The sequence below is a fragment of the Drosophila suzukii genome, chromosome 2L, assembly GCF_043229965.1.
Source record: "Drosophila suzukii chromosome 2L, CBGP_Dsuzu_IsoJpt1.0, whole genome shotgun sequence".
Lineage (NCBI taxonomy): Eukaryota > Metazoa > Arthropoda > Insecta > Diptera > Drosophilidae > Drosophila > Drosophila suzukii.
In genome coordinates this window covers 3,285,880-3,307,132 of record NC_092080.1, presented here as the reverse complement: position 1 = coordinate 3,307,132, position 21,253 = coordinate 3,285,880, and the positions used below count along the sequence as shown (strand labels likewise).

Here is a 21,253-nt window from a genome sequence, read left to right as displayed (position 1 = left end):
AGGGCTGCACAACAGCCCGCACTGGAAGTTTCACGTGAGCGAGGTTGTCAGATGTTCGGAAAACATAAATAAATTAATGGATTAATAATTTACAGTAATTGGTAATTGAAATTAAAAATTCTCTCTCGAGAATTAGAAACCAGTGTTATTAGTCTTATAAGTACTTCTAAGCATATTTACTTGCATTGCCGATTTATTTATCAAGTTCTTAACCTATTTTATTTTTTTAATAATTTAAAATAAGTATTAAATTTAATCAGGCGAATTGAAATCACTGCTATTGGAATAATAAAATCAAATTGGATAAGAGGCTTATCGATAGTGGCAGTGCTGCCACCTCCTTAGAAATATCGTTATTACCTTCAGGGAATAGATTTTAGTTCCATCTCTATATCTGTTCTGAAATTTGCAATGTGAGTACATAACAAGGTTTTTTCTTTTTAAAACAGCTTGCAAGGTGTTTTCCGATTTAAAATAAAGCATAAAAACATAATAATAAGTGACCTTAATTATTAAGTTAGTTGCTGACAACAGCTTAATCTTTTTCAAGTGATTTCTGGCAACTACCTTTGAAGACCTTACGTAACTGGCCAGCAATATAATTGATTTTTGTGATTCATTTCTTCTTATAGCGACATGGCCAACACTCCAGCCACCTCCAACGTCGGACCCGTGCTCCGCGGCCTGCACAATGCCACCATCAAGAAGAATCTGGCCATCTCCCTGGGCCTGACCGCCTTGATCACCGTCGCCTACAAAATTCTGGTCAACGATCCCAAGAAGGCCGCCTACGCCGACTTCTACTCGTAAATATTGGCTACATCTTCTCTATAAGACCTTTAACTGATCTGATCATATCTTCACTTTTCAGGAAGTACGATGCCAACAAGTCCTTCGAGCGCATGAAGGCCGCCGGTCGTTTCCAGTCCTGCTAGGCTATATAATCCAAAACACATGTAGTCTAAGTCAAAAGATGTTGTAGATCAAGTGTTACGCCTCTGTATTGAAAACTAAATAGATTTCAGTCTACGTATGTGCACGAAGGCGTTTTAATTTGGATCTAAGGTATACTGTTTTTAGGAGATGGAGAACTTCAAGATATTTTCATGTTCTTGTTCCTGAACTTGGGTTATTTCGGAGAAAGAATAGGATAGATAAGTGTACAACATTTTTCCTATATAAATATTATTGTTTCCCTAGCGACAAATTTTAGGTATTCACAATATATCTTCTTTGAATTGCTTTTCATAACCTAAATACATTAAGAAGTGGTGTTTAGTAGACCACAAACATTTCTAAAGGTTGTTTTCGAATATAACTACAATTTAATTAAAATTAGAGCCTTGAAATTTTAAAAGTTCTAAAAATATCTTTAAAAGACGAAGTCAACCCATGTCGGGATAGGATACATGAGAGTATGAATGTTTTCTTATTTAAATATTAATTTATCTATTGCGAAAAATGTATCTTATTCACAATAGGAATTCTCTGAATCATTATTTTTAAAATTATAATCACCCTTCACTTAAATAGAAATGTCCAATATATAATATGTTATAAAACCGAAAATAATATGATATTTAAGGAAATTCTCTTTATCATTCTTTAAAAACCCAAGTCATATCAAGTCTCTAATCAAATTACTATTAAATTCTTTATTATTTCTTTATATTTAAACTTATCGAAGTAGTGCACAAAACAAACACACAAAACCATAATGCCGCACACCGAATGTGGGGCGGAAAAACATCTAAAACCTAATTGCGAAGTCCTTGTAGTCCAGTCGGCTGAGGTTACCCACGTTTCGCACATCACATCGATCGATTTGGCAGCCGGGGGAGCCCTCGCTGGACAGCCAGGCGATCCTAAGAGAGAGGAATACATCAAGAATATAACAAGACAGCTGAAAACCATTTAGGATTACTCACAACTTATCCACTTCTTCCTTGGGACCCTGCATTTTGCCCACGATTGTGCCCTGTTTGCTGTTCTTCACCCAGCCAGTAATTCCCGCCTTGGTGCAGCGATCGCGGGTGTCTTTCGTGAGATTCAGGCCTGCCGGTTGACAAATCAGAGATATATATTCTATATAGTCTAGCGAATGTGGAATGGGGCGTGAAACAAAGCCAAGGACAGGTGGGGACCCCAAAGTAACCAGCTACTGGGGGTTTATTTTTAGCCATCCACCCGAAAGAGCACTTTGGTTGCTAGCCCCCAATTCCTGATCCTGTTCTTCTTTCCTAACGCACCTTGAACATGTCCATAGACCTCAAAGTCCAGCGTCACCAACAGTCGGATATCCGGAATGCCCATTTCGATCGACTTCGAACTTTACCAAATGCGAACTTTTGGTTATGTAAATTTCAGCAGCGGAGTGCTCGGTAATATAGATCGATTTTATCTCCTTTTCCGCACTTGAAAATCAGCAAATAATTTTTTAAAACTTTTTTAAAACTGGAATCTATTTGCTTTTACTTTAGAATATTATTTATTTTATTCGGACCGATTTTTCCGCCGCGATCGCTAGTTTGATTTTCAGCAAACCGTCGCAAATTTAAAACTAAAATGCCAAGTAGCATATCAATTGCTTTCTATTTTGCGTTTTCGATTTGTATTTGCGTATTTATTTTAGCCGCCCGTTGCATTCTGCCTCTTTCTATATATTGTTGTTGCTATTTTTTTAGAAAAGAAAATACGAACGAGATAGGAATCTTTCGGGACGGTCACAGCCACCGAGTTTTGTGGTCAATATCTGATTTTTGGGTGCGCTACATGGGGATTTTGGAGAAACATCCGCTGAATAAAATATTTAAAGCAATAATAGATTTTCTAATAAACTTAAAAGCATAAAATAAATAAATTAATAAATGGTTTTAATATTCATAAAATTGATAAAATAAGGAACGAAATACCCTACGAGTGCCCATTATGTCTGCATATAGCATTAAAATCGTACGACTATCTTGTTTATTAGATATTTTGCTGCACATTGCTCAATTTAGCAATACAACTGTGCATTTTCTTCGCCTCAAGAAACTGTATTGACCCAAAACAATGCAGAGGTTTTTGTTTTTGGGATTGGTTTCGCTTTCTATATAATGCACCTTTAAGAAATGTGGGGAATGACAAGTTCATAGCAGGCGCATAAGATGGGCCGTGAGACTTTTATAAGAACAGACAACACGGGTATTTTACTCAATTTTTTTCAATGAAAGGGAAATTTCAATGCATACAATATGAAATGGTTATATCCTTGGGCAGATATTCGTCCTCGACCAAGATAGGCAAAGCGGAAACTCAGAACGCAAAAATAACATCATGATGTCTAAATATAATCAATTGGAATTGGAAACCAAAATTACAAATAAAATACTATGGTTCATTTCCTTTGAAATCTACGTAGCATTAATCTCAAGATTATAAGCGCTTATCATAGGCTAACTGCATCATTCCAAGATTATAGCGAATGCTAAACAGTTCTTGGAATACAATTGATTTGCTGAATTTACACTTTAGAAACAATTACTAGTGCAATGCATTTTTAAAGCCTTTACTGATAAATTTTAGAACCCGTATAAATAGAGCTCGTTAGCTGAATCCATAATCAGTTTCGAAAGCAACAGTTTAAACTACAACATGAATTCTACAATTTTCCTCGGGTAAGTTTTAGTAAGCCCTTTCTAAAAGGACCTTAATTTTAAACATTTATTCTTAGCTGCCTGGTGGTTTTGTTGGGTTGTCTTCTTGGAGGAGGAAATGCCCAAAGCGATGATGAATTCGCCACTGAAAAGGAACGACTATTCCATGTGTATGGGGATTCTACGGTGGATGAAGCCACTAGATACAGGAATGTCGCCGATCTAGTCACTTTCTATGACAAGTACTCCTCTCGCCTATCATTGTCACCTAATTTACAAGAACGTGCCCAGGATCTCCTGAGGAGGTACAAGGAGGAAGAGTCTCGTGAAGTTACGGTGGATGGTGTTCCCGTTCAAGGAGGATTCTGGAAGCCTCTGCTGAAGCTTCTCATTGTGCAGCTGGGCGTTGAGCTCGCCTCCGAAGGATTCAAGCGTGCTGTAGCATCCTAAACCTTCATTGGGATAAAGTGTAACTCATCCGAAACTATATATTCGGTGTTTATAAAATAACAGATAATAAAAACATAAAACAAAGACATTTTATGAACATAATATCACTTGTTTACTTATTTTAAAACTCTTTTGACTTCGCTTCATATTCATTATGCTTTTAATTCATGAAAGGTCAATCAATTAAACAAAAAATATGTGTATCAAAAGGAAAAATAACCCAAAATATACAGTCAAATTTAATAATGGCTTTCGTCACTCAACAAAAACTTTAACAATCTCTTAGACGCTTATCATAGGTATATGATTCATTCAAATTAAATACAATTTTAAATTCAGGAAATAACCAAAACGTAAGAGATTATTCCACAAAAAAGTTTATATAAATGTCAATATTTCTATATAAAAAATTTGTTATAAAGAGATCTCAATCACTAAATCAATTTCAGTTTCGAAATTGGGTGCCCAAAGTAAACATGAATTTTGCACTTTTAATAAGGTATGTTTCTGTAATCCCCCATAAAATTAAATTAATTTAATGTTTTTCCTAGCTGTCTAGTGATTATCTCAGTTTGTCTTCTTGGGACTGGCAACGCTAAGCCAATGCAGACGAAAGAATATCCTTCAGAAGATGTATTTGCCCCTGAAGAAGTGCATTTAAATGAAAAAATCGTTTATCCCTCATTTGTTGGTTGGTGAACCAGGCCAATAATGTCAGAGTCTGGAAATGTAGTGCAGATTTTATTTATTAAAAATAAAAAATATAATTTTAAAAAAGAAAGAAATTGAATTTAAAAAAAAAATCTGGTTTGTTTAGTTTTTTCTTGTTTTGTGTTGTTTATTTTGACTCATATATTTAAAGACCTTACTCGTAAAAGGTAAAAAAAAATATTGCATTTTTATACCCGTTACTCGTAGAGTAAAAGGGAATACTAGATTCGTCGGAAAGTATGTAACAGGCAGAAGGAAGCGTTTCCGACCCCACAAAGTATATATATATATATATAGATCTAGCCATGTCCGTCTGTCCGTCTGTCCGTATGAACGCTGAGATCTCGGAAACTATGAGAGTTACAATACTGGCATTAGGCACGCAGATTCCTGAGATTCGTGCGCAGCGCAAGTTTGTTTCAGTACAGTGCCACGCCCACTCTAACGCCCACAAACCTCCCAAAACTGTGGCTCCTACAGTTTTGATGCTAGATAGAAAATTTTAACTGAAATGTATTGTTTTCACCAATACCTATCGATTGACCCAAAAAAAAGTTTGCCACGCCCACTTTAACGCCCACAAACCTCGAAAACCTGTGAGGCCCACAACTTTCATGCTAGATAAAAAAATTTAACTGAAATGTATTGGTCTCGTCAATACCTATCGATTGGTCCAAAAAAAAATTTGCCACGCCCACTCTAACGCCCATAACGCTTAAATCTGTATACCGTCGGTAGGTGGCGCATTTTAATCTCGCTTTGCTACTTGCATATCTCTATTTAGCTGAGTAACGGGTATCTGATAGTCGAGGTACTCGACTATAGCGTTCTTCCTTGTTTGAAGATGTTGTAACTGGGTTCCTTTTGATTCTGATCCTGACCTCCAGCAGATTGGTTCATTGTGTAGAAATTTGATCTCGACCAAGATAAAAAAACCGTTAATACGGAAATAGCATTATGTTGCCTATATTGAAAGCTAAATATTGAGATGTCTTTGAAGAAAATATCAAACTATATGACCCTTCTTCGTAATCTACGTAATGGGAAACTCAGGCTATAAGCCTACAATAAATATATATTTAACTATTTATTAAATACCGTATACTAAACCATATACTTTCTATGAGTAATATTTTACTCAACGGAGTGACACATGATTTTCAGCAACATGCCCAAGATCTCTTGAGGAAATACATATAACGAGGTTATCAGGCCTAAAAATTTTCTAAATGATATAAAACGGAGTTAAAACTCTGTCTTATTATTTAACTTAAACCATGAGGACGAACAATCCAGAATATATACTAAGGTGTTATTTTTATTGTCGTGACAAGCAACTTCGAAGAAGATATGATTCCTATGATGCATTATTTCTTCGAAAAATGACTAACAGTATATTAGGAGAGGGCTTATCACAAGCTTGCTGCAATCATTACAAAATTAATTCGTTTGCAAAACAATTCTTCGAATAAAATAAATTCGCTGAATTCGAATTTTACATACGTTTACTATTACATTTAAATAATAATGCTTTAGCTGACCAATTTCAGAACCCGTATAAATAGAGATCGTTCACTGAACCACTAATCAGTTTCGAGATCAACAGTTTAAACTACAACATGAATCCTACAATTTTCCTGGGGTAAGTCTCAGTAATCTTTTTTGAAAAAAGGATCTTAATTTTAATCACTTTATTTTAGATGCCTGGCGGTTTTATCAGGATGTCTTCTTGGAGGAGGAAATGCCCAAAGCGATGACGAATTCGCCACTGAAAAGGAACGATTATTCCATGTGTATGGGGACTCTACGGTGGATGAAGCCACTAGATACAGGAATGTCGCCGATCTGGTCACTTTCTATGACAAATACTCCTCTCGCCTATCTTTGTCACCCAATTTTCAACAACGTGCCCAGGATCTTCTGAGGAGGTACAAGGAGGAAGAGTCTCGTGCTGTTACGGTGGATGGGGTTCCCGCACAAGGAGGATTCTGGTTGCCTCTGTTGAAGCTTCTCATTGTGCAGCTGGGCGTTGAACTCGCCTCCGAGGGATTCAAGCGTGCCATAGCATCCTAAATCTCAACTGAGATAACGTAAATTTCTTTGTGAACTGTATATCAAAGTTCATTTAATAGCAAAAACCAATGAAAATAAAGACATTTCTTTGCATATAACATTCTTAACGATTTTTGATCTTTCGATTCTTAACCCTTTTATTTAAATTGAAAAGAAAATCCGAAGTCTTCTCTAAGTAAGATAATATTTATGTGTTACGATTTACCAATTGACGACCAACTTTCTCAACAGAACTTCCAAAGGCGTTTTAATATTTTTTTCTATCGTTATGCTGGTAATAAACAATTGTCTTTATAGTTTGGTTATATATATAGTATTTACAAATTTATTTATTTCTTTCTTGCGATATATGAAAATACCAATGTACAATGTTTAGCTCGTAGTCGCAACCCTGCAGTTCCACATGTCAACATGTCTTTCAAAAAATCAAGTTAATAAATGTTCCATGAAAAGTCAATGAAACGTTGATGAATTTGTCATTGATTACAGCGTAGAACATGCCCATGTTAATTTCATCAATCATTTGTATACAATTTTGTGCATGTTTCATAAACAACATGTTTGATGAACTTATGATGAACTACTGATGACTGGTACTGCAGGGAACGTTATCACTTAGCTAGTGAGAGTGGGTGAAGGTGCTTTCGTCACCAGGTTAAAAATGCAAGTATACTTATGGTCTAAATATGGTCGATCCTTAAATTTCTGTACAGCTTGGGATTAGGAATTTGGATAGGGACTACACCTATGGGTTAATGCTAGACATCTGACTCTTAAGTAAGCTCGTTAGGATTAAGCTTAGGCGATTAAAACTAGTTTAACATCTAGACATAGAAACGATATTAACGGTAACAATGGGCCAGGAATCCTTGGATCCCTAAACGATCTGCACGGCGGAATGGGGCGGCTTCTCGATGAGACTGCTCTGGGCCTCCTTGTCCTTCTCCGCATTTCGGCCTAGAGAGGCGTGCTCCGGTTTTAAATAATAATGCGGCGGCGGAGGCTGTGATGGCTGCGATGTTGCTGGGTGGCCACATTTCTTCCGGCGCTCGCGGAGGAAGTGCAGCCGCACATAGTTGATGGGTATATCGACGCTATCGGCACCCACGCCCTCGGCATCGATGAAAACCCCCCGTACCAGGATCGAATTGGAGCACTTGAGGGCAGCGAGGAGCAGGAAGGGAACGAGATGCGTCAGCCAGAAGCTGAGCAACTTGTTATCTGGGGGAGAGTACCATATATTTGAATATAAATATTATAATCAAATAAATATAGAGTGTGCCACACAAATCACTAGGGCTTTAAAAAAGTTTTGGTGTCTAAAAGTATGCAAGGAATAATGAATGGTCGTTCTTCACCAAGAGTTTAAAATATATTGTTGCATACTTTTGGACATCTAGTAAATAACATTTAAAAGTGATTTCCAAACCCTAGAGATTTGTATGGCACCCGCCATGGTTAATTATCTCACCTGGATAAAGATACACATCCAGCAGATTCCAAATGCCACGCCAGGCATTCACAGCCCCAAAGAAAGTCATCAGATAGTAAATGTCGCATATGATCAGCTTGAGAAGTCCACTGATCCTACGACAGACGTACCGCATCAGTGGGTGGATAAGGAAGGTCACGAATACCGTCAGATAACCAATGAGCTATGGGGAAAGAAGGGATTTAATTTCCTATTAATTGAAAGATTTTTAGAGATCCTTACCAGCGATCCCCAGGCTGACTTGGCCCTGTCTGCTGGAAACAACAGCAGGTCAAAGATTCCCCAGACTCCGCGCCAGGCGATGACCACCAGAGTGCCAATCACAAAGACCGAGAAGAGGGTGTCCAACACATATAGGCCAGGTTGATGAAAACCCTGGGAAAATTATAAAACATTAAAAGTTGTGCCTGGAATATTTTATACTTATCAATAATATTTTATGGCGGATATATAAGTTGTTGCAATAATAGATTTTTTTGGTAAATAAAAAGGATAATATTATTTTTTTTGTTTTTAAGTAAATTATTTTAATGAGAAAAAATGTATTAAATAAGGGAAATCGTTTGCTAGACTTACGGGTATTTTGAACATGGTGTCCACCTCGAAGTAGTCGCTCTTGTGGTCCATGGTCACGGTGTAGGGGGCTGCTCCGAGGTTCCTCAGCGTCCTGGTGGCCACCAGGAAGACGAGTGCGATGGCCGTGACCACGGAGACGATGATCAGGGAGTCCACGCTGGTCAGCCAGTCGCAGAGCAGCCAGGCTCCCCGCCACATGTTCACGCAGACGATGCCGAAGATGGCCGTATAGAGTCGGGAAACGGCATAGTATGTGAGTCGCCTCCGGTCCGGATGGATGTGCTCCTTGAAGAAGTTCTGGGTGACGGTGAAGAAGAAGTGGCCCACTCCGCCGATCAGGAAGCTGGCCATGGCCGACAGGGGCAGGCTGCCGGGGAACAGGTAGATGAACATCAGCTCCCAGGTGCCGCGCCAGTAGGCGATCACACAGGGAGCCACCACCAGGCAGGATAACAGCATGTCCAGCATCTCGAGGAGCAGCTCATGCAGATCCCGACGAGGGGTTTCCGCATCCAGGCGCTTCTCGCAGGCATGTGTGGGATGCAGGTGGATGGTGGGATGCGGATGCGGATGTGGATGGAGGTGCTGGAGGAGCTGCTGATCCGATACCGAAACCGATCCATGGCAATGAGATTTCTGCGGCCTGGGGCCCACACCACCCGAACTGCCCTTGTCCGTGGGCAGCATCTCTGGGGGTTACCTTTGTTCAGGGTTTTATCTTTCGGGTTTCAGGAATCTCCCCTGGTCAATTCCCGCTAATTATGCGCAATTATCACTCCGGATATTTCGGCTGGGGACCTCTGCTCGTCGGCGGCTCGGATGTTTTTGAAATAGTCAGGTAGCCAAATGCATCTCCACAACCATCACCGCTGCATCGCCGCTGCGGTGATAATAATCTGGCGCTGATAATTAAACCGTCTATCTGCGAACCCCTCTCGATCTCTCCAAAGTCTGGCCGCTGTTGCATAATCCGCGCTAGCATTCGCGTTCGCATCCACTGTCACATCCACGTCGAGGTTGCCATTTGCCGTCTGGAATCGGGGGGAAATATAAAAGAAGGGAAAATAATTAATCCCGGCTCCTTATCACTTTTCCACGGTTATCAATCTTTGCTCGGGGCAAGCCATATATACAATGTCCTAATAAGAATTTTATAGTTTTCGCTTTAAAGACCCAGCAGCTGCCTTGATTGCGGGCTTATCAAAATCCAACTGTTTCCAGTATTCACCGACATTTTAAAGCGGACATAGGGCCCAGTACTCGTGTATTAAGTGTTATTATTAAGGCAGGCTTACTATAGAATTTAAGTGATAACCCCCTAGTTATGGGCAGTTTCACGAATCATCTTTTTTCTTGTTAATGAGATTGAAATAATTTAAGTGATTATTTTTTAGTTGAGTGGCTTTTACGGACTTAAAGATTTACTTGTGCAAATAAAGGAACTAAATAACCCCTAATAAAAAGTATACATAACATGTAGATGTACTTTCTTGGAAGAAATGTGTTTATGTTTCAAATAAAATTCGATCTAAATTTAAAATTATTTTAAAAATTATTTTCACTTCAACATACTAAGTATATAAGTATAAGAATTACAACAACTCTACAATCAATTGTTTTCATTAAAATAATCTTAAAAAAGAATTTTTTTTTATTAAAGTGATTTTTCTTCAAAAAGATAGCTCTAATCACTAAGTAAAAACCCAACATTTAATAAACATATTATCAAAATCATAAGCTATATAATTATATAGCTGCCAGGACCTAAGAATAGTTTCCCTTGTGACTCATTAGAAAATACTTTTGATCGTACCATAACTTTTAATCTTAGATAGCGATCAAGGGAATCCTTAATAGTCGCTCAACACTGCCATATATAGGGGGCTTAAAGTGAGCCCCCAGAACAACAAGATATGGAAAGTCAGCACACTTGTTTGTTTGCCCATGTCAGATGTCCCACTTTTTATGGAGATCACCTGAGAGAGCCGGGCTCTTTTACTGATATCTCAACGTCAACGTGACAATTGTGCGTTGAGTGGCCTCTCCACGCGGCACTCAAGTCGTCGTCGTCCCCATCGGACTTATCTCAAGTGACTTAATAGATCCAATTTAGGAGCTTTGATTAAAACCGAAATGCCAGCGATAAAAAAAGCGAAAGTGATGCGCTACACACGACAGGGCATCGAAAGTGTCGTGGAAAGTTGTGAACTTGTGCCACTTGAACTTGTCACTTGAAATGGCCAGGTCAGGGGCAATCAGAAAGGGATTCCTTATGTGATGCAATGTATGTGATGTGGGTGTTGATCATTTGGGTATTTATGAAGGGGCTTAAAATAAATGTAACACTTAAGTGATTTCTACGTTTCCAAAGGTAACTATATTCTTTCTTTAAAGGTACTTAAAAAACAATAACATTTTGATAAATACTATAAAATAGAAAGGTTGCTACCTGAAAAACAATACTCCCCGACCTTATAAATTAAGACTTCTGACTTCCACTTACATTTGGTATATATATACATTTTGGTATATTCATAATTAGTTTGGTAGGTTTTCAAATCTTTTCACAATACCCATCTAAAATATACTTAATTGCATATAATTGTCATGTATTATTAGTTCCAAAAATAAAGATTCCCTTTCAAACACGTTAAATAGAATTTTCTAAAAAGAAAAACATTTAAAAAAATAAAGTCCTTTTGGTATCATTAGTATTTAGTATCATTTTAAGGGAAACTTCTGTGTTATTTTAAAAAAGCATTTTTAAAAAAAATTATAAAAAGAACAAAAAAAAATTAAAAGAAAATTCAGTTTGTTATGCGAGTACCTATACTTGTTTAAGTAAACTTTTAATAGTGCTCATAAGATTCCCGACAAATAAAATAGCAAGTCCCAAAGTACAATCTGCGTCGTGTGTGGTGATTCTTTGTACTTTTTCTAAATTTAAATTCCGTATAATGAATTCTGCGCCGATTCCATTTATAGTCTTTTACGTCTCCGACAATTAGTGACTAATTAGTGGAAGCCCGGCTCTCTGGCCCCTTGGAATTAGTGCAGGATGTTTGTGATTTTCTGGTTTTTTTGCTTGCTGCGCCGTCTGCGGCGGCAACGCGGCGTATGCGCGATAATTAAACACACGACTTGCATTTGGGGCCCCTGGCGAAGGTCCAAAAGCGGGAATCTCATGGATTCCACTGAGGTTACCACTAGATACAATACAATACTACTACTGCCACTGCTGTTTGGGTCAAGCGCATTCGCATTTAAATCTGCTGGCTAAATAGACGACCCACTGAGCGGCTCATTGCGCCCAGCAAGACTTCCTCGTTTCGGGGAATGGATAGAGGGACAGATGATTCTAAATTGAGATCGGGGAAAGGGGATCGGGGATCGGGAATCGGGGGTTTCGAGCATTGGATTTTTCAAGTTCAAACTCCCCAAGTGGGCCAAGTGACGTTCCAATGCGATGCAAATGCACATTGTACTCCAATTATGTCGGCTAATTGACAAAGAACGGGTGACAATTCAAATGCCAAATTGGTCGCTGCGACTGATTCTCAATTTTCGCAAGGCTCTTGATAAGACCCAGTCCCCGAGTTACGACCTGACTGCCAGCTAATTAGGTTTGCCAACACAAACGAGCTGCAAATATAATCCGTACTATATCTGTTTCTGGGCAGAGATAAGGTCCCAGCCCCGTCAAACACTAAAATCCCACGAAACGCCTGGTGTTATTTGGATATTGTTAAATGTTTATGATTGTAATTTGCCTTTGACTGATTCGTTTTCAGATACGATAATGACCAGAGTACATCCCTTTACAGCTCAACTTTGTTGAATGTTTGCTCGTTTCATTAGCAGATCCTAAGTGCTCGTTTTACTGGCATTCTCATGTTGAATAATCGCAGCTGAGCGATCTAATTTATAAGTTTGAGGGGCACACAATCACTTGGAGGATGGGCAAACATTTTCTGTATTGATCTTCTAGCACCTTTCTCGATACACTTTAAATTCGTATATGGTTCCATTTATAATCTCGAATCTATGATTATCATATACAAAATCATAAAAATATAATAACCATTTGGAATAATAGTCAAATCGAACGTCTTTTCTTTGTCAACAAAAAGACAAATGTATTTAGGACACCACTGCGTATGAGTGTTTTTTGTAATGCCATAAGACTGTTTCATAGTTTCATAGACATAGTTTCATTTCATAGAATTTCACTGAATTTTATGAATAAGCCCATCCAATCAAATGCAATTATTGGAAATAAACATGATTAGGTATGATAATCAATTCAAATAAACGTTGTCAATTGGTTTAACTTATAATTTATCGATTTATAAGTACTGCAAAGTTAATAAATAAATTAACTGGAAGAAGAATAAATAAAAAAATCTTGTAGAACCCCAATGTCTAAGAACCAAATGTCAGCTCTGATAACCACTTTGGAATTCTTATAAACACCTTTAATCTTCTTAATTTCTTATAAAATACCTGAATATTTCGAAATTACCTCGATTAGATATGAAAATCCAATCGAGTAGACTCACTTTGTAATCGTTATCCCTAATCAGTTATCGATTTACGAATATTACAAAATTTATATTTTGAGGGAGCGGAAAATGCGTGCAGAGCGATAAACAAATAACAAACGCGACCACACACACACACTGTGGAAAAAGCACACTCACACACTGACAGCAACGATGGACTGTAATAAATTTATGCAAAAACAAAAACATGGGATTACCGTTTAAAATTAGCAGAGCTTGCTGTTGCTGATTTTATTTTATTTTTTTTTGCTGCTGGGTGCGTAAGCCGCAAGTGCGAAAGAGAGCGATGCAGCAGGGGTTTTATTTTGTTTTAGTTTTACAACAAAACACACGCATATGACCGGAAATGATCGGGTTTTATCGAATTGCTTCGATTACTTTTTGACTTCGTGTTCGATTTGTTTTCGATTTCGTTCGATTCACGGCAAAAGCGACCGTGTTGGACCGTTAGACGTTGGCCGTAGATGTTTGATGCTCGAATGCGCGTACGCGACTTCTGGCGCTACTATATATATGCCTATACCCGTAGAAATTGGCTAAGCTCGGCACACACACACAGTTAGACACCCACAAATACTGGCACAGTTTGCAATCTAGTTTATTTGTACGGCTGTTTGAACTCGGCGGTCTGATCGTTCTGATCGCTCGTCAGTCGCCGGTGACCGCAGCTACTAAACTGGACAACTGTGGTTCCGGGGGATCCGAAACTGCGTCTGATTTGGGTCTCCGTCGCGGACTGAGTGCCCCAAAAGCCCCCAGCTGAAAAATCGGCACAGCTTTGGATCTGCTCCCGGTTTTAAATCCCCCCTTTATCGAGTCGAAATCCGAGCTTGAGCATATTTACCGATAGCAAATTTGGTTTTTGCCATCATTAGTTTTAAAATGGTCGAGAAAAATGTTATGTGTTTTTGGAATTTTCCTATTAGTTGTGCATCCTTTACAAGATCTTCTTTATTTATATTTGTGTTTGGAAATATTTTGAAAATATCAACAGAGAGCTTTCCTTTTGCGATAAGCTTTCTTTACAGAATGTGGCAGCGCTTAGGATTGTGATCAGCTTTGCCAAATACAGTAGATCCTGTATGATAACATGATCATAATAATACATAAAAACGAAAAATCTGAATTAAATTTCCAAAAAGTATGGATCTGTTTGAAATTAATAGCATTTACTTAGTAACTCATATGTAACTCGAATTTATGTTTTTAAATAGTCGCTCGTGCTTGTTTACTATCAGGTTGTGGTTGCTTAATTATGAATCAACTAATAAATGATACATATATTAAATGACTATTACAGAGCTATCAACAGTCTTTGAATTGCAATTTATTACAGGTGCCAGTAATACGTCAGAAATTAGCATGGAATTGACTTAGATAATAAAGTGTGAGAATTAGTTTACATAGTTGAAATACATGGAGAAAATAAGTTGCGCATTAGAACTAGGAAAATCTCATGAAAATGCCCCAAAGCAGCATTATTAGATAGAATTTTGATTGGTTTTTAATGATTACCAGACGTCGCGTAACACAATTTTTGAAATAATTCGCAATTAATAAACTCATAAAAACGATGCAAGTGCATCGAGTGCAAATCTATAAATATTCAATTACGCCTGGGAACTGGAAAACTGATTAGCACAGTTATTCCTACTTTCCCTTCGAATCGGATCGGTTTAATTTATGCGTGAATAATTTTAGATAACAAATTTAATATTGCGATTGTGCAAAGAAATAAATTCAATTAAGCTACTGTTGTGACAGGTGAAGATTTATATTGCATTTGAATTGAAATTCCCATAATTTCCGCACATAATATAACTAATGGAACCCATGACTGGGATTTCTGATTAGATTACCTTTCTCAAATCATCATCTTTAAGAGTTTATGACTCATAAACCTATGATAGTCGGTCGTGATTTTCTTTGTTTCGTACTTAGCACTCGTTATAATAATTAAAAGATAAAGGCGCTCGTTTTTTCCATTGCCAATGGGCTATTGGCGAAAATCCTAATGCTTATTTATTGGTTAACCTTGAAATCTGTTGATTTGGTATGTTTTGCCAAAATAAACTGAAGTCATCGTCTAGGTCTCTATCTCTGGACTAAGTTGCTTGTCTTTATCAACCCAAAAGTTTGGAGGAAGCCAAAAAATATGAACACCTGAAGGGCTTGGGAATTTTGGTATAATTATCACTCATTTTTGCTTCCCATTACGAAAAACAATTATTAATTTGGGTGTTCCCAAAGATTAGATAGTTTTTTAAAAATATTGTGATTTAGTTTTTTTATGATCTAGTTAAGTCTCCATCTGTTTTCTGATCACTGATATGAAATTTTTCTAATCTTAAGTGTTTCTTATAATAATTAGTTTTTCTTAGCACTTCACGTAGTACTATTAAAAGAAAACAAATACTCAAACAATCAGGATATTGCTTAATTTCACCTTAATCTTACCAATTTCTAGATAATTCTTATCAGGTTTAAACAAAAATTGAGAAACTATTGGAGCTCACTGATACGCATTGAAAGCCGGTCACAATATTACTAACCTAAGACAAAACAAACTAGATTCAACTAAATATCCGACTCGCAGAAATATTCCAATGCCAAACTGACCCGGGTTTTTCGGTCAGACCTATGCAAATTATATCAAAAATCACAGAGTCACCGATGCCATTCAGTTATTTATTAAATTTATTAATTAGCCCAAGCTTTAAAAAATATTTACATACGTCTCCTCCGATTCGAGCGCTTGATGATCACAAACTGAAGTGTTGCCAAATATTTGGACCGTTCAAATGCCCAAATTGGAGGCGATTCGTTATCGCCACTGAAGTGATAAGAGAGGAAGGTATAAATTCGAGTCCATTCCACTCCCTTAAGCTGTTTGACTAGCCTATTTCGCATCGGCGGCGATTATAATTTAATGTAAATGTCGACCCAACTGGATTGTGTGTATTTTTCCGCAATTCTCGGTGGGTATGCTATGATTCCCGTTCTGAGCCATAACGCCAGATGACTAAAGCTGCTGCTATCAGACCATTGCGAAAACACAGACATAAAGGTCCAATCAGTTGCCGGGTCGTAAAGATCGAGCGGTGCTATCGGGGTTTCGATGCTGAAGACCCCTTTTCGCGCGGTTAAAGTCGCTGGCAAATCGCGTCCATATATCAAACGCGGGGTTTTTGTTTGTTGATTAAATCAAAACCTATACTATTTTTAGTCAGAAGGATATTTTGAAGTAAATAACTTTTTTTTAGCTGCTTCCAGATGTTCCCATATTTTACTTAAATAATATTATAATATATTTGGAAAGGTTAAAAGATTAGGTTCTAGTCCAAATTCCAAGGTAAAATAATAAAGTGAAACGAAAAATATGTTCACATTTTTTTTTTATTGCCACTTACTAAATATAACTATATTTAGAATTTTTAAAAACAAATGCGAGAAACACAAGCTTGTTTTAATCGTTTAAATGGCGCTAAAAGCCTCTGTATGTTCAAGATGATAAGGTACTTTTGTTCGCATTAAAGTCGAACAGTCTGATTAAAGGTTATTGTGCTTGAAAAATCTGTTGTTGCTCAAAATTTCAACAAATATAGAATGCATAAATATTTTCTGAACGGAAATTAAAGAGCATTTCAGTCTATCGTTAATATTAAGTGCAAATATGGCTACCCTGAAAATAGAAATTGCGACTTTTAATAACATTTGTTAAATGTGCGCGCCGAGAGAATTTAAAATATGTGCCATACAAATAATTAAGTTATAACTAAAATATTATTTGGCGAAAGAAAGTCACTTTACTTTGAAAATATAAATAAATTTAAGTTACCGTCAGAAAAGACAATAATTAATATTAATAGAATGTCTAAGTATATACAACAAATTAATTTACTTGGACCTCCATAAGTGTGCTATACATATTTTTATTTTGAGCCAGCCATTTTATTTCAAAAGCCTCAGAGTATGCAACAAATTTGAGTTTGGTATAGACAAACATTTTAACGAGGAACGTTGCCTTTTGGACCAATATCGAACCGCATTCCAAATACCATCTACAAATCGCACTACAAATGTCTCTGTATAAAAGCTAAATTTAATGTTCTATTAAAAATATTACATATGCTATCCGACTAAGAGCTAAAGGCCTTTAGTTCCGAAGGCTCTTTCTGCTTAAAGGCCTCCATTAACTTGAATTTCTGTATTTTGCCGGAGGTGGTTTTGGGAAATGCATCCACAGGGATCACATATTTGGGAACCTTAAAATGGGCCAGCTTGCCCTTGCTGTACGCCTTCAAGGTCGCCGCGGTGAAGGAGGCGGGGTCAACGCCCTCTTCAAGGCGAACAAAGGCGCAGACTTCCTCGCCCAGTCGCTCATCAGGAACACCAATCACCTAAGAACATTATATATCCATTAAACCAAACATATTAAATAGAATTTTAATCTTAAACTCACATGAGCTTCGATGACCTGCGGATGGGCATTTAAAAAGTCTTCAATCTCTTTGGGGAAAATGTTTTCACCGCCCCGAATGAGCATCTCCTTGAGGCGACCCACGATCCTTCCGTAGCCATTGGACTCCAGGATAAACTGATCTCCGGTCCGCAGCCACCTGTCCTTGCCGATGGTCTCCTTGGTTTTCTCCTCGTCACCATGGTAACCCAACATGGTGGTGTACCCACGGACACACAACTCCCCGGGCTGTCCAAAGGGCACACATCTGCCCTCTGCATCCACCACCTTGGCTTCCACATGATCCGTCAGATAACCAACTGAATTCAGGACTATATCGCTGCTATCACCGGGTAAGGATTGGAAGATCACAGCTGTGGTCTCAGTCAAACCATAGACACTGTGAACCGTCTCCACCTTGAGGATCTGCCTTATATCCTTAATAAGCTGTGGCGAAACAATGGCTCCTCCAGTGATAGCCTTCTTGATCTTGCCCAGCGGCACCTGTAGTTTCCTTTGGGTGTTGACCAGGTCCACGTACATGGTGGGTGTGCCATGGATCACCGAACACTTCTCATTGAAGATGGCTTGCAGCGAGTCCTTGGGACTGAAACCTGGAGCTGGCAGAACCATAGTAGCCCCTTTGGTCAGTCCAGCCATGATGGTGATGACCACTCCAAAGGCATGGAACATGGGCACTTGCACACAGATCCGCTCGCCCTCCAGTTGGTTGCGATTTCCCACATGGATGCCATTGTTCACGAAATTGTTATGGGAGAGCACAGCCGCCTTGGGATTTCCCGTGGTTCCCGAGGTGAACTGAATATTGCACGGGGACTCTGGCAAGATGTTCTTCTGGATTTTGGCCACCTCTTCGCGCTCCGACTTGTTGGCCAGGTCCAAGAAGTCATCGAAGCGCAGGGCACCCTTCAGACCGTCATAGCTGTCGATGATCACGGACTGCAAATGGGGGAATTTCTCACTCCTGATCTTGCCAGGCTCCGAATCTGCGATTTCCGGACAGATGTCCCTCAGTATTTCATAGTAATTCTGACTCTTGAACGACTCCGGCGCAATGATGGCCTTAACATTCACCTTGTTCAGGCAATAGGCCACTTCGGGTCCTTGGAAGGCGGGATTAAGACCCACCGAGGTGAGACCCGCTCGAGCTGCTCCCATCATGCTCAGATACCAGTGCATATAGTTCGGGGACCAGAGACCAACGGGATCTCCTGGCTGCAGTCCCAACTTCCGGAATCCCGCCGCCAAGGCATCCGCTTCCTGCAGCAATCCCTTGAAGGTGTACCTTTTGCCCTCGTGACAGGAGACAATGGCCTCCACATCGCCGTGATTCGCCGCTGTCAGCTCCAACTGCTGGCCAATGGTGCGATAAACCAGGGGATCCTTGCCCACCTGGTGCTTATGGCTGATCAGAATGGGCATCGAGGTGGAGATGCTAAAAGATAAATGTAAAAGTTATTTATTAACATATTTCCATTTACAATCATATGATCCTAAGGATATTAAGTAAAATATTGTACAAAACTGTGAATAAAATAGATATTGTATATTTTGTATGTTATTAAATATATACACTTTATTAAAACATAAATGATCCTATGGATTTATAATATACTTATATTACTATGTGTAAAGGAACAAAACTTAACAGTAAATAGATATACAAATTAATTGAGAACATTCTTTGTCGCAAAGTGCCAAAAATGCAAGATAGTTTTTTGAAGTGTTTTGTCAATATATCGCTCTACACAGAAGGATTAAAAGCCTTTAAGATACGTTATCCTATTAGAATTCACGTAACGTTTTATTTAAATTTAAATCTCAACCCACATTTGTATTAATTCCATTTTATAATTTTAGTTTTTTACAGCACTTGGAATTGTTTTAACAAGTAGTCTACGTGTCGAAAATGGGATTTCACCACGCGCTTTTGCTGAGCGGGCTTTAAATTTTGGTAAGTGTGAAAGCTTTGCCAAGAGAAAAAGCTTAATAGTATGTTTGCCCACACTTGTAAACACATATATTATCACTTGATAGTTCTGCTGAGATTGTGCTTCCGAATTGTAAGCCCGATTTGATAGCTACCCAGGCGACAAAACTGGGCGTGTCAAAAGCCGTTCTAATCAGTGAGAAGAATTAACTGGTTATTGCCCATTGTATCATGGCTTACTTACAATATATATGTATGTACTTGCAATTGTAAGCACTAACTATCTGTTTTCATGCTTTTGTAGATAGATCTTATACCTCAGCACTTGACTTTCGGGGCCGCAATAAATTATCAAGCGAGTGGAAATTTCTGTTGACGATTTGCTTATCTTTTGAAATTCATCTAAATTAATACACGATAATTAAAACGACTCGGTGGCAGTCTACATTTGGACAACACTTCGCAGCCACGCCCACTTTTAGTATAAGAAATCAGTTAAGCACTTACTTAGGTTAATTAAATTAGTTATTAATGGCAACTACACCATCTTACTGGGTTCTAAAATATTACGCAATGTGGCTGAAGTGGATAAGGAAGATTATTATTGCACACCCTAGCCAAAAACGTGGCATTTAGATGGTGGAAAGTTTTGCCCCCTTTATTTTTTTTATAGTAGATATAACCGCAAACAGCCTTGATCCTCTGTATTAAGGGGAAGAGGGCGATCAGCAAAAACTGCGCAATTAAAAGGTGGAAATTTCCCAACCTGCTTCTAGATAAAACCAAAGATGACCTTGACCCTCTCTATAAGGACGAATATCCGTAAGGGTTCTACCCACCTGCGCATTGAGTTGAACCCACATCGCTGCCTCAGCATATATCTGGAGATGATCTGCAGTTTCCTGTTCATCTTGTCGATTATCACAGTGGTTTGCTTTTAATAAATAGGTATTTAGTATTATAATTTCATAATATGCACAAGTTCACTTTTTATCTTTCAATGATTATTTGTTTTTAGTTATATTCTCCTATAGGAATACTACAAACGTCCGCAGCCCGTCAAGTTCTGAAACAAACTGAGTGTAGGTATTCTTATCGCCATATGTTCTGCCAGTTCCACTGCCTCTGCCGGCGCTCTCTGGTTTTTTTTAAACTTTTTTATTAGTTTTTCTTTATAGACAATATCATTGCCGGCGTTTGTTTTGTTTTCTGTGTTAACGCTTTTATTTTGCTTAAGGTTTTTATTTGCTCTTGGCAGCACGGGCATGTGCATTATAGTTATCACTGTGTACGTTTGTTGTTATTTGAAATGGGTTTGTTTAACCAGTATCTTTTATATAC

General features: G+C 38.3%; 6 protein-coding genes across 7 annotated transcripts; 3 read left to right on the top strand and 3 right to left on the bottom strand.

The window, feature by feature from the left end:
• The first annotated feature begins 301 nt into the window (after positions 1 to 301).
• cype (cytochrome c oxidase subunit cyclope) lies at positions 302 to 1,039 on the top strand. Its single transcript, XM_017083168.4, has 3 exons — positions 302 to 413; positions 633 to 806; positions 872 to 1,039. The coding sequence occupies exons 2-3, from the start codon at positions 637 to 639 to the stop codon at positions 933 to 935; spliced, it is 234 nt and encodes a 77-aa protein (XP_016938657.1). The 5' UTR covers positions 302 to 413; positions 633 to 636; the 3' UTR covers positions 936 to 1,039.
• A 596-nt stretch (positions 1,040 to 1,635) lies between these two features.
• LOC108010180 (acylphosphatase-2) lies at positions 1,636 to 2,558 on the bottom strand. The gene is made up of 3 exons (XM_017075026.4): positions 2,250 to 2,558; positions 1,929 to 2,055; positions 1,636 to 1,865 (listed from the first exon to the last, which is right to left on the bottom strand). The coding sequence occupies exons 1-3, from the start codon at positions 2,311 to 2,313 to the stop codon at positions 1,751 to 1,753; spliced, it is 306 nt and encodes a 101-aa protein (XP_016930515.3). The 5' UTR covers positions 2,314 to 2,558; the 3' UTR covers positions 1,636 to 1,750.
• Positions 2,559 to 3,551: 993 nt separating this feature from the next.
• LOC108012377 (protein Turandot M-like) lies at positions 3,552 to 4,190 on the top strand. Its single transcript, XM_017077735.4, has 2 exons — positions 3,552 to 3,659; positions 3,716 to 4,190. The coding sequence occupies exons 1-2, from the start codon at positions 3,637 to 3,639 to the stop codon at positions 4,086 to 4,088; spliced, it is 396 nt and encodes a 131-aa protein (XP_016933224.3). The 5' UTR covers positions 3,552 to 3,636; the 3' UTR covers positions 4,089 to 4,190.
• Positions 4,191 to 6,330: 2,140 nt separating this feature from the next.
• On the top strand, positions 6,331 to 8,097 carry TotM (Turandot M). The gene is made up of 2 exons (XM_017076988.4): positions 6,331 to 6,441; positions 6,500 to 8,097. The coding sequence occupies exons 1-2, from the start codon at positions 6,419 to 6,421 to the stop codon at positions 6,870 to 6,872; spliced, it is 396 nt and encodes a 131-aa protein (XP_016932477.3). The 5' UTR covers positions 6,331 to 6,418; the 3' UTR covers positions 6,873 to 8,097.
• On the bottom strand, positions 7,158 to 16,376 carry fusl (transmembrane protein fuseless). 2 transcript variants are annotated; one of them, XM_070997171.1, is made up of 5 exons: positions 16,238 to 16,376; positions 8,941 to 9,971; positions 8,587 to 8,739; positions 8,344 to 8,527; positions 7,158 to 8,093 (listed from the first exon to the last, which is right to left on the bottom strand). In XM_070997171.1, exons 2-5 carry the CDS (start codon positions 9,625 to 9,627, stop codon positions 7,750 to 7,752), a joined length of 1,368 nt encoding a protein of 455 aa, XP_070853272.1. In that variant the 5' UTR covers positions 9,628 to 9,971; positions 16,238 to 16,376; the 3' UTR covers positions 7,158 to 7,749. The 2 variants fall into 2 exon arrangements, with proteins under 2 accessions (XP_070853272.1, XP_016945783.2); XM_017090294.4 differs by lacking the exon at positions 16,238 to 16,376 and adding an exon at positions 13,700 to 14,084.
• A 1,210-nt stretch (positions 16,377 to 17,586) lies between these two features.
• Acsf2 (Acyl-CoA synthetase family member 2) lies at positions 17,587 to 20,978 on the bottom strand. Its single transcript, XM_017090527.4, has 3 exons — positions 20,752 to 20,978; positions 17,965 to 19,417; positions 17,587 to 17,902 (listed from the first exon to the last, which is right to left on the bottom strand). The coding sequence occupies exons 1-3, from the start codon at positions 20,820 to 20,822 to the stop codon at positions 17,642 to 17,644; spliced, it is 1,785 nt and encodes a 594-aa protein (XP_016946016.3). The 5' UTR covers positions 20,823 to 20,978; the 3' UTR covers positions 17,587 to 17,641.
• Between the last annotated feature and the right edge of the window lie 275 nt (positions 20,979 to 21,253).

What these genes read in the sequence shown, in the direction of transcription:
- TotM (XM_017076988.4), top strand. Translation starts at nt 6,419, where the DNA reads ATGAATCCTACAATTTTCCTGGG. An exon ending in AATCCTACAATTTTCCTGGG is followed by an intron (nt 6,442 to 6,499) that starts GTAAGTCTCAGT and finishes ACTTTATTTTAG; the next exon opens with ATGCCTGGCGGTTTTATCAG.
- fusl (XM_070997171.1), bottom strand. Translation starts at nt 9,627, where the DNA reads ATGCTGCCCACGGACAAGGGCAGTTCGGGTGGTGTGGGCCCCAGGCCG. An exon ending in AGTCAGCCTGGGGATCGCTG is followed by an intron (nt 8,528 to 8,586) that starts GTAAGGATCTCT and finishes CTTTCCCCATAG; the next exon opens with CTCATTGGTTATCTGACGGT. An exon ending in GGATGTGTATCTTTATCCAG is followed by an intron (nt 8,094 to 8,343) that starts GTGAGATAATTA and finishes ACTCTCCCCCAG; the next exon opens with ATAACAAGTTGCTCAGCTTC.
- LOC108010180 (XM_017075026.4), bottom strand. Translation starts at nt 2,313, where the DNA reads ATGGGCATTCCGGATATCCGACTGTTGGTGACGCTGGACTTTGAGGTC. An exon ending in GGTCTATGGACATGTTCAAG is followed by an intron (nt 2,056 to 2,249) that starts GTGCGTTAGGAA and finishes GTCAACCGGCAG; the next exon opens with GCCTGAATCTCACGAAAGAC. An exon ending in AAGGAAGAAGTGGATAAGTT is followed by an intron (nt 1,866 to 1,928) that starts GTGAGTAATCCT and finishes CCTCTCTCTTAG; the next exon opens with GATCGCCTGGCTGTCCAGCG.
- cype (XM_017083168.4), top strand. Translation starts at nt 637, where the DNA reads ATGGCCAACACTCCAGCCACCTCCAACGTCGGACCCGTGCTCCGCGGC. An exon ending in GCCTACGCCGACTTCTACTC is followed by an intron (nt 807 to 871) that starts GTAAATATTGGC and finishes TTCACTTTTCAG; the next exon opens with GAAGTACGATGCCAACAAGT.
- Acsf2 (XM_017090527.4), bottom strand. Translation starts at nt 20,822, where the DNA reads ATGAACAGGAAACTGCAGATCATCTCCAGATATATGCTGAGGCAGCGA. An exon ending in GGGTTCAACTCAATGCGCAG is followed by an intron (nt 19,418 to 20,751) that starts GTGGGTAGAACC and finishes TTTATCTTTTAG; the next exon opens with CATCTCCACCTCGATGCCCA. An exon ending in CGCAGGTCATCGAAGCTCAT is followed by an intron (nt 17,903 to 17,964) that starts GTGAGTTTAAGA and finishes TAATGTTCTTAG; the next exon opens with GTGATTGGTGTTCCTGATGA.
- LOC108012377 (XM_017077735.4), top strand. Translation starts at nt 3,637, where the DNA reads ATGAATTCTACAATTTTCCTCGG. An exon ending in AATTCTACAATTTTCCTCGG is followed by an intron (nt 3,660 to 3,715) that starts GTAAGTTTTAGT and finishes ATTTATTCTTAG; the next exon opens with CTGCCTGGTGGTTTTGTTGG.